The sequence below is a fragment of the Lycorma delicatula genome, chromosome 4 (genome assembly GCF_047948215.1).
Source record: "Lycorma delicatula isolate Av1 chromosome 4, ASM4794821v1, whole genome shotgun sequence".
In the NCBI taxonomy this organism is placed as follows: Eukaryota; Metazoa; Arthropoda; class Insecta; order Hemiptera; family Fulgoridae; genus Lycorma; species Lycorma delicatula.
This window is the reverse complement of record NC_134458.1, coordinates 167,872,734-167,884,839: the sequence shown is the minus strand read 5'-3', so window position 1 is coordinate 167,884,839 and position 12,106 is coordinate 167,872,734. Positions and strand designations below refer to the sequence as shown.

Genomic DNA, 12,106 nt, shown 5'->3' with positions numbered 1-12,106 from the left:
TTTTCTAGTTTAGTCGGTGGAAGGAATATGAAAGTGGTTTGGTTGTTTTTTCGGTAGTGATCAAAAGATGGCAGAAAGCAAGGCATCTTTGATTGCCAAATCTGTCCAAAAACACGCTGGAAGGATGAAAGAGAAGATAATTAGTAAAAACTAATTATGTATTTGTCTCTGTGTACAAAGAAATTTAAATCAAGCACCATTGGACTATAGTGTTTTTAAGCGGACATTTTATTAAGTTATTATCTAATAATGCTAAAAAAATATTATCTGTATTGACATTCTATTATTTATTAGGTTAAACTGAATACAGTTTTTAAGCATAATATGCTTAAAAACCATGTAACATATTCTTGAATGTGATAAAGTGTAGAATTAAGATGATTATTATCCTGCTTCCAGTTATTCTATATGATTCTTTTTTTTTCGGTTCTTTTATTTTACAGAAAATTTTAACCATGTCCTTGAAAAGGCCCAGAAAAATGTTTCTGGAGCAGCACCCCCACTAATTTTAGCTATGAGCGGCCACTGTTATTATTAGTATTATTATTACTAATTCTTTTTTTAAGGATACTATTTTTATTTATTGTTATTATTTTCTTTCTAAAACAAGCCTTTTTCTTACATTGTTTATATATTTTGTTTGTAGTTGGAAAAATTCTATTGTTTTCCATTACTTAGTAATAACATTCATGGACTTTTCTACTGATGCAATAGAATTCTGGCTTTGCACTAAACAGACATAAATATTTAAGGTTATCTTTTGGAACATGTAATGTGATTTTTCTGGAAATGGATTAAGATGATGAAGATTATTATGGAGTAGATTTAGATCAAAATACTCTTCTTCTTCATAATAGCATTAGAAGATTGTATATTTCATGAAGATCAAAATTATTAACATATTGAAGTTGAAATTAATAACTGACCAGGATGAAAAGTTATTCTATACATTCTCAATTGCAGCAGTAGTATATCTATAGTATATCTATATTATATTTATACATTTATATTTGTAATACTTAGATAATTATTTTTCCTATAAATGCCACCTTTTTTCCTGAAATGAAATGTTTTATTTTCAGAAACTATTTTCCAGTATGCAGAAAGAAGTTCCTCCAATGCTAACAGTTATGATTTGTAATGTTTAAATTAATATTATGAGAAAATATAGCTGAAATTCAACTTACTATTGATTTCTACCTCTGAAAGTAATACAAGATGAAATTAACAAGCAATGTTTAAAAGCATGTTGAAAATGAATCCACTGATCACCATTTGAAAAAAATGATTTCAATAAACACACAGAGGTTGACAGAGTGGCACATTGTTTTTGCTTTTTATTGAGCATGATGACTTAATTTCTACATGTGAAACAAGTAAAAAAAAAAAAAAAAAACATTGTGGAAGTAAAGAATAAGGAAGAGCAAGAAACTGAAACAGATAAAAAGAAAAGTAAGATGATAAAAGAGATAATGAATTCAATCACTAACAGAAAAATCATTAAAAATGATAAGCAGTCATACTTGTAGAGAATATTAAAAGCCACTCTGGTTGCCAAGAAAAAAGAGCGAGTAATATATGGAATTACTTTCTGAAAATTTAGTTGCATCTACCTAAATTCCTGCAATTTAAAATTTCATTAATTTAAGGTTTTTGGCATTTCTCTAGGTTACAAAATGCAGAATTAGAGACAAACTTGTACAAATATTTTGATCAGTTGATTAATTGAATAATATGATTCATCTAACTAATAGGGATGAACTTGTTATATTTTATAACTTTAATGTACTTACATGATTAGCCTCAATTCTTTCTCTGTTATATTCAGATATAACATATATAAATTCTGACGTTTCTAGTTTTTGTATATCATAGCATGTCAATCCTCTGATAAAAAGTTGTAATGGTACAGCAGTGCTGTTTGAAATATCATTCCATAACCAACTCTTACTATGATATTCATTCAACAGCAATGAAACCTAAAAAAACAAAAAAATAGAAAAGAAAATGAATAATAAAAATAAAAAAAACATTTCAAACCTAATAACTGTAACTAAACCAACAGTGACCTGTACAATTTTAATTTCATACTTTCACATGCTTACTACCTCCTATCGGTCACAAAATGTTTGGGAATCATGCTAAGAAAGAATCTGCATGTTAAAGGAGTGCTATGAAGAGATTTACCCATGTGCCAATGGGAGTTCTATAATCTGGACACAGATCAGATCAAGTCTAGTAAATTGGTAGCTGAAGATAGAAATTAAATCTAGTTTAGAAATCAAGCCTTGGATTGGAATGTAATAGAAAATGAATTTGGTAATAGTGAATGTATTATTTTTAAACAAGACGCTAGATGAGTCTGTGGAATTAAACAGGTGAGAGAGTTGAGTGCATCTGAATCGAGTAAGGCAATATAGAAACAAAGTGAAAGAAACTGAGGAATAAGCTATTGTGCAGTGGAATTAGTACAAATTCTAGCAATAGAATACCAATTATTAAGAAAAAATGTTGTGGTGCTTTGAAAGGAACAAAGTATATTTCAGGAAGAATAATTTTACTGGGAACATACAGGAAATTACTAAAATTGTACATGTGAAAGATTCCTTACTATTGGAACTGAAAGGGAAGGAAATGGATAAAACAAATATCAGTATCATCATTGGGGATTGTAATGCCCAAGTTGAAAGTAAAAAGAGGTTGAAGAGATTCTTGAAATGTTTGAGAATAAAAAATGAGGAAGGTCTATGTCTATGCTTACTGAGTTTGAACCAGAGAAATAATATGAAAACAGCTGACGGTTAGTTTAATAGAAGCTCAGCTATTATTATAAAATATAATTTGGATGTTATATGATTGTGGGACCATAGACTGAGAAATGGGAAAAGATTATACCAAGGCTATACAGATGGAGCCACAGGTTGTTGGTAGTGGATTTTAATTGATAAACATTCATTAGTGACAGAAATACACAGCACTAACAAACATCTGTGCTCACACAAAATCATCTTAAACAATAAAATACTGCAAACATTTTCATAAAAAGAAAGAAAAGACTCTAATGCTTTGAAAATATACAAGCTCATTCAGCAAACTATCAAAACACATTTAGATGAATATGATAAACATAGAGTATTCCAATTAAACTGTACTAAGATACTTAGGGTAACTGCACAAATATACAAACATTCACAAACTAATACAAAGAAAACATGTAAAAACATTCACCAACTAATACAAAGAAAACATATAAGTACTAAAGACAGCAACAGAATTAACCTTTTAAATGACCTCATTCAAAATGTATACAAATGTAAAGATATAAAAAATATCAATATGTTAAACTTTCAGAAAAAATTTAACACATATCTCGTTCAAAGCCACAAACTAAACTCACTTGAGTAATATGAATCCAAATATAAGACAATGTGATCAACTGCAAATACACATAAATAAAGTACACCACAAATCTAAATTTAAAGCAAAATATAAACATTTTCTTGATCTCATCATCTCAAAAAGCAACCAACAAAAACACACTTTAAAATTACAAATAAAACCAACAGTGACAGTCATCTCATTCACAATACCTCAAATCACCTGACCTCATATAAACTACATCCTTTTAAAAGTATAATCCATAGACTATTGAACACAGCCAAGACACTTGAAGACCATATAAAAGAACTCAACACTATTAAGTACCTAGCATACACAAATAAAACAACACACTCATTAAAACATTCCTACATAAAATAGATAAAATTAAAAACAAAAATAAAAATATGCTACATCAAGATACATAAACAAAACTCAGAGAAAATAGCTCACAAATTTAAAAAAAAATCTGGATACAATGTAGCCTTCAAACAAACAAATCATTCCACATAGGACAGAATCAACAGATAAATACAATGCCTCTGGAATATATAAACAATACTGTTTAATTTGCATGTCTTAATAAAACACTAAGCTTGTCACTAAATATTTATGTACATTACCATCTGAAAATAATTTCTTGAGACTCTCTCAAAAGTCAGAAAAACTTTTAAGTTAGCATAGTTAGTACAGTGGACTATCAGACTTTGATACTTATAATTATGAATCATGTAAACTAATATTTAGAAAATTAAAAATATTAACTTATCCATATGTTTAGATTTATGAATATGCAATCAAAGACTGCATATTCATAAATATAAACAGTCACTTATTATTAAAAAAATTAAAATATCCATCTCAATCAAAAGAGACAACAGAACAGTTTTCATGTAATTCAACTCACTAGTTGTCTTACAAGAAAAAGCCTCATTCTGTTTACATATTTTTTATTGCTTTTTTGTTTAAATTAATGAACCATTTCAAACATCTTCTCACAAATTTACTTAAAATAAAATTATAAGATTTTCTCTTATAGAGACGAATAACTTTTTCAATAAATTTTTAAATAATACAAATTAAAATAAAAAATAAAAAATAAATTCTCTTTATATCCATTTAAAATGGACAAATATAAAATAAACAAAGTGATTCCAAACTGCACAGAAATCTCTTGGAAAATGAATCTATAGTCAAAAATAAGAAAAATGTTCATACAAATGTTGGTTAGAGAATGGTTCATTAGCAAATTAGGCTCGCAAAAATTTAGCCCTGCTTTCTGCTCTCTCTGTTAAATTAAACTACACTAAAATTCTTAGGAAACAAATTGAGGGGAAAATAAATTGAAGGGAAGACCATAAGTGTCTTCTTATGGTTTTTATTCAGAGAAATTGAATAAAAGAGGTCTCAGATCTCTGTCTCGCTTAGGTTTTGGGAAAAACAGAGTAAACACGAAAACGTTTTGTCAGAAAATACACTTTTTTAGGTTTAGAATAAAAAACTTTGTTAATTTACTAATAAACAAATAAAAATTTTTAGTTAACTTTGTAGAGAATCTAATTATCTACAAAATTGATGTAAATAATGTGTATTAAACACAAATTTGAGACGTTCAGCTTCACACACATGCGCATGAGCACATGTTGACAGAAGACAGAAAAACCAAACGTGCATGTGCACACACACACACACACACACAATAAACCAAAATTGGATGGGACCAACTAGAGATCATCCCCTTTTGTATGGGACCAAGTACATTCAGCCATTCAAAAGTAATCAATTATTTAAAGAAAACACAAAACAAAACATATGCATCGAATTGAGAACCTCTTTTTTTTATAACTCACTTAAAATACAAACTTCAATAATCAAACATATTAAAAAAAATAATTCATCAGCTTTTTTATTGCTTAAAAAAATAAAATAAAATAAAGTTTACTTACAACACTGGCAGGAAAATTCAGAATTTCATGGAAATCAAAATTTTCCAAATTATTACTTATTTTTCTTGCAGTATGTTTTATAAAATGTGATGGAAAAATTTGAAAGTAATCTTTCTTTGAAGAATTTTTTAATAATCTTTTTAAAGCAATAGTAAAAACATCTGAAAACAATATTCAATTATTATTTACTAGATATTAAACTCAAATGGAAAACGGCTCATTGGTAAATTAAGCTTTTTTTATATATACCTCAATCTGATGATTAATTGAATATTTTCTCATGATAAATAGACACTGTACAATTCTTTTAATGTGATGTCTTTCAAAACTATTCAGTCATTTCTAACTTAGTTACTCATATTTATTACGCAATATTTTATGGTTATTTTTTAACACTGTATATCAATTACATTATTAATACATTGTAAGTTATACAATATGAGAGTCAATCAAAAAGTTAATTGCACCTACATAAAAAAAAAGTATATGGAATATTTATGAAATTTTTTTTAGAAAACCTTTGGTATGAATTCAGAGTGTACTATACCTTGATTGCCAGAGACAAAGGTCACCATCACCTTTCTGGCAGATGGATTATTTTAGGAGGTGGAATTGAGGATCTTTTTCACTGACATGAACTCTAATTTCACTTCAGGTCAAAATTTATGAATCTAATCAAGCATTTCTACTCACAATATTTTCTAAAATTTCATTATTTTCCTTTTTATAACAGTTTAAAAATGTCTGAGGTGGTTTAAAGATGTTTTTCCTTGTGTGCTTCTGTTGACAAATGAGGCACTCACCAAGCACAGTTCAAATACTCACTTTTACAACTGTTCAAACACGCATGAGACAGTTCAGACATGCAAGAGATGGTGTTGTGCATATCATCTCTTCCATGCAAAATATTCAACTCAACCATAATTTTGTCCTACTTTGCTGAAACAAATTTGTGAATATATTCAATGTTAATATCTGTTGTTGAAAATGATGACCTTCCCCTCTAGTAAATGTTCTTCTTGATATTTGTGTACCCAATTTGAAAATGCATACAATTTTGTGATATCTGATGTAAAAATCATATATTAACATATACTTCACTCAAGAGGCAGCAAGTTTCAGTAGGGTTACACCTTACTCATACAAAATGATTCATTGTGTAGACTTTTAATTTGAATGCTACTTGAAACTGAAGCAGGATATTTACAGCCAATAATGGATTAACCATTCTTACAATGATTAAAGTTACCATAGTTGAGGACATGGAAATATAATTTGTATTTCAAACAACTTTTACCAAAACATTCTTTTAGAAAAAAAATTTGGCCAATGCATCTAATGTTTTGACTGTCCCTCATGTAATGTAACTACTGATTTCTGTAATGGAATGTAACAGTCTCTGCTTTTTATTCAGATGGTTCTGGATTCAAATACGGGTTAGGCATGAGAATTTTCATTTGCCACAAAATTCATTTTACCCACATCATAAAAAAAATAATAAACCATTAAGTTTTTCAAACTTGGCATCATTGGTAAAAAATAATTATTATATATAATATTAAAAACAGCTTACTGATATATTATTTGATTTCCTCAAACGTTTTTGGCTATTCTGCCATCTTCAGGAGGAATTTATAATTTATAATTAGGATATATAAAAATATAAAATTCACATGATAAATTAAAGACATAATAATTGATTGTCATAAGATAAATGTTGTAAATGTTAAAGTTATGTCAACATTTACAAAATTTATCTCATGACAATCAATTGTTGTCTTTAATTTATCATATGAATTTTATATTTTTATATATTCTAATTTTAAATTATTATAAATTCCTCCTGAAGATGGCAGAATAACCAAAAAGGTTTGAGTAAATCAAATAATATATTGGTAAGCTGTTTTTAACATTATATATAATAAACCATTAACCATTCCTTAACCAATAAAATAATTATCATTAATAAATAAATAAGGTGTAATGTTTAGGATCAGACTATAACTTTTCTTCAAAATAACAACTTTAACAAAAGCTGGATTGAGCCTCCAGAAGCTGCACCAGGGTATATATCCAGAACAAATAGGAGAAACTTGTCTGGTGAACTGAATCTAAACAAACTTCACAGCTTCATTTATCATCAAATCATATCTCACTAGATCACATCTAGAGTTGCAACTTGGTACTAGGTCCTGAGTGACCCCTTGACAGTCAACCATGAAAGAACTTTTAAGGAATACTTCACTGGCTGAACCAAGCAACACCAGAGTTTAGAGAAGGCAGCATTCGGATATGGGAGGCTGCCAATTAAAAGATAACATGTGATTGGAAGCAGATGAAATGCCACAACACTACACACATGAACAAGAAAAATACAGATTCCAAAATCAAACCAAAGCAAATCACCTACGTACATTTCCATACACAATGTAAACTCGCTCATACAGACTGGTAAAGTAAAAATAATAACTATCCTAATGAACCAACATGAAATTCTCATCATGGGTCTGCAGAAAATAAGAAACATCGACCAGGATGCCATAGAATCTCAAGGATATAGGCTCTACAAAGGTGTACCTGGGAAGAAAGTGATGAAAAAGTCCCACAGTTTGGAACAGGCTTTTTAGTCAGCCTCCAACTCCATACAAGAATTCAAGTCACAATCCCTAAGAATCTCAACACTCGCCCTAAAAGCATCTAATAAAATCTAAACTACAATAAACACCCATGCACCACTAATAATACAAATAACTCTCCAAAAGAATGTAAAGAAACAGAAAAGTTCTGGGATTTACTCAACCTGTTTATAAATAACATCCCCAAAAACCATGTTAAACAACTAACTGGAGATTTTGATGCTTAACTAGGCAGAGAAAGAAGATACTGCGACATCATCGGAAAATGGCCCGCCCAAAGGAAAAACCCAACTACACTAAAGGAGAATTAGTGTAGACATGGTCTAGTTGCCCCTATATCTTCTTAGACAAACACCAACACAAGGAGATCTACAATGTAAAATTCCTCCAAGTTGTAGACACAGGCTCAGATCACTATGTACTCAAAATTAAAATTAAATCTATTCCCCAAAGAAAACAACAAAACCAAGTCCCTAAAACTAAAAGAAAAATGAACCCTACCCAACTAATCGAGAATAAAAATGATGAAAAAGCAACCAAAAAAATAACAATCATGGATAAACTCAAAGATATAGTCAACAACCTTACACAAATTTCAGAATTACCCCCAATAAAATTTCTTAAAATACACCAGTGGTGGAACAGTGAATGAAATAGTGGAGAAAAGATATCAAGCATGGTTATTTCACCAATCCCAAATATCAGAAACATACTTCCAAAATCTAGTAAAACAAATTAAAGAAATGCCCGAACCCTAAGGAGAATAAAAAGACAATGACTGAGAAACACTCTTCTATCTGAACAAACAATCAAAGACAGACTCCAGAAAATAAAAAAAGAACTGGAAAAACCTGCACCAATAGAAAGTACCAGAAAGATGGGCAGTGGTGGATTGTGTCCAACAAAGTCGTGTACAAAGAGTGAGAACCCATCACTGATATCATGCATAAGAGGAGACTAGGATTCTTTGGACATATGAAGATGCAAGATTCAAGACTTCTGAAACAGCAAGTACAGTACAATGTTGACTCGAAAAATGCCAAGACAGGATGCAGATGGGTCTGAGAAATAACAGAGGATCTGAAGGAAATTGGCTTTACACCAGAAGACACCATAGGTAAGATAAAATTAAACAAGAAAATCAAGAACAAAAACACTTGCTTCACACTCACAAGAAAAAACTCACAACATGAACATTTTCAACACTAGAAAGGATACAATGATTGGAATGTAAGAAAAAGTACTCATGGACAGCAAGGCCCAAACAGTCCCATTGAAGAGACTTGGATAATGGACTGATTAAAGTGATCCTATGTGGTCGTAAAAGATAATAATAATAATAATATTAAATAAATAATTAAACTGTAATTAATAAAATAATAACAATTCCTACCGTGGTTAAAATTGTTTTTAACTAACATGGTTAAAAATTAAACAAATTGAGGACATGGAAATATAACTTGCGTCTTACAAAATAATTATCACACATACTTAATATAATTTAATATGCCACAATGTAATTTTATTATACCTATTTGTAATATAATTTTTATATGCCACAAAATTCATCTCACGCACATAAAAAAAATGAAATTATAATCAGGTGATTGTTTGAGTAACTGAAAGAATACATAAAAAAGTACATAAATAAAAAATGCAATTTGATTTATTATTATTATTTTCTAATGGAGTAATTTTTATGTTATACTATTTTAAATTATTTTATTATATACAATGTGCAGATTTGTCACTATGAAACTCTAACAAGTTACAATTCATTAATTATTAATTCACGTAAATAAATAACACATCAGTATAGTTTATAAGTTGATTTTACCTAATGCTTAGAGATATTTTTCATCGCAATAATTTTGGTAATCTGTGATTAAGATAAACGTTTAATAATGATAAAAGTATAAGCTTATTTCCTTTTTTTTTTTTACAATCCACTCATTCATTTTTAAGATTTCCATAACTCTCTCCATCTTATACTCTTAAAGGTCTAGATCTATTAATTAAATTAATCCTTTGCATCAAGGTTTATAAAATTTGGAAATAAAATTTTTGCATCATCACAATACATTCTCTTATAAAAGACGAGTGAAGCTTTCTAATTTATACAAAATTTTCTACTACCTTTTTTAATTAATAAAATTAATGACAATTAGTTTCTTTATGAATCTACACAAAATTCAATTTTTATATTTATATGTAAATGACACAAAGATGTTCAGAATACATTTAAATAAATAATACATAGAGAATTATGTTGTTTTCTGAGTGAAAATACAATATAATCATAGTCTAAATTATATTCATGTAGCTTCAAGTTGTCTTAAAGCTGGAACATAAGTTTGAAGACCACTGTCCATCTGGTTTTTGTGTACTATAGAATAGTAAATAATTTTCAGAATTTACAAAATAGGAGAAATTTTAAATATCTCAGTAGTGAAAATGAAAAATAGTCACTAGAATAGTTACAGTATAATACTAATGATAACATAATTTCAATGGTATGGAAATATCTATTTGGAAGAAAATAATATTCTGAATGTGTTTATAATGTTTTTTGAAAACAATATATTTTAACCCGGATGAAAACAATGACTACCTGAAATTGAAAGCATCTTTTGGTGGACTATTCATAGCTAAAAACATAATAGACATATTGCAAAAAATTTAAAAAGAAATCTAAGCAGATTTAAGCAGATTTTAACTGAAATCTTATTAATTCTCTATTAACATCAATGTCAATAAAAGAATTTTGCTGGTATATTTCCAATATGAGGCAATAATTAATTAAAAGTATTATTAAGAAGATAATTTTTCACAATTTTTTAGAATTGTGAAAAATTACTATATAACTATAATAATGAAAAAATAATAAATAAATATTATCTATATTACCAGAATCATATAAAAGATGGCCAAATTGTCTTATAAATGCAATTGTTCTTGGTACATTATCACTTGGAAGATTAGAAAACAGCATTAACCATATTGAGCTACCAACATCAGTCACATTCATATTTCTTATGTCTGACGCAGGAAATGATTTTAGCATCCATTTTAATGATCTCATTGTGCTTGGTTTATTAGCTTTTATTGCAGTACCATTTCCAGTTAAATAATAAATCTGTAAATAATAAGAAAATATAAATATTTTAAAGTTAACAAATTCACTGATATTTTTAGGCAGAATCTTTTTCCCATTTTGGAATAGTTTATAACAATAATGCATTTGCTTTTTATTTTTATATTCCTAATGTGTAGGTTCCAATCTGTTCAACTTGAATAAAATAAACAACCCTGTAGCCCAGTAAGATGAGAATGATATGTAAATGAAACGTAGTTTTGTTCAGACTCATGCTGCCCATTCCTGAGATTTATGTGATGGCGAGATAAACCCCAACAACTAAACTCACACACCAAAATCCACTGTCTAATATTCAAATCCACATAAAAGTGATTTACCTTTACTAGGATTTGAACCTCAAAACCTTTGACTTCAAAAATCAGTTGTTAAATAGCTAATTTGTGACAACGATAAAATCGTCAACACATAAATATAATTTTTTTTTAAATTTTGATTTAGTTTGGCTACCTGAATTTTGTGTATGTATAATAATTTTTTTTACATGCTATTTACTAGTTTAGAAAAATTGTAACATTCATTAATGCAAAAAACTTTTCATATATATAAAATGAACAAAAATATCATCAAGTTTTATTATGAAAAGTGATCTTCTTTCTTACTTTTACTTCTCTCATGTCATATGGGAGTCAACATTTTCATCTTTAATTCTTCATTATTTCTTCCTGTTCTAGGCTTCTCTGATTCCCTTAGGCCTTTTGGTTCTTTATTTTTCTATCTTGTTTCAGACCTCCCTCTCTTTCTTTTCTAACCACTAATAATTTTTGAAGTTCATTTCAGACAATCTTTACTCCTTTGCTTTAGATATCCAAACCATTTGCCATCCTGGTCTATATTTCTCCAGCTTTCTTCTTTTAGTAAACCTTGCCTGTACTTCAAACATATTAATTTTTTTATCTTATCCCTTCTTGTCACTTTATTCGTATATCTTACCAAGTTAATCCCTCCACAACACTATCAGCTCACCACAATTTTGAATAAACCGAGAAAAG

General features: G+C 28.6%; 1 protein-coding gene across 1 annotated transcript in view; it reads right to left on the bottom strand.

The window, feature by feature from the left end:
• Positions 1-12,106, bottom strand: part of LOC142322752 (uncharacterized) — a 92,923-nt gene that overhangs the window by 45,047 nt on the left and 35,770 nt on the right. The window contains exons 10-12 of the mRNA XM_075361826.1: positions 10,868-11,096; positions 5,325-5,485; positions 1,794-1,979 (exon numbers count right to left, since the gene is read on the bottom strand). Coding sequence (XP_075217941.1) covers positions 1,794-1,979; positions 5,325-5,485; positions 10,868-11,096 — 576 coding nt within the window. The remainder of the gene's footprint in view (positions 1-1,793; positions 1,980-5,324; positions 5,486-10,867; positions 11,097-12,106) is intronic.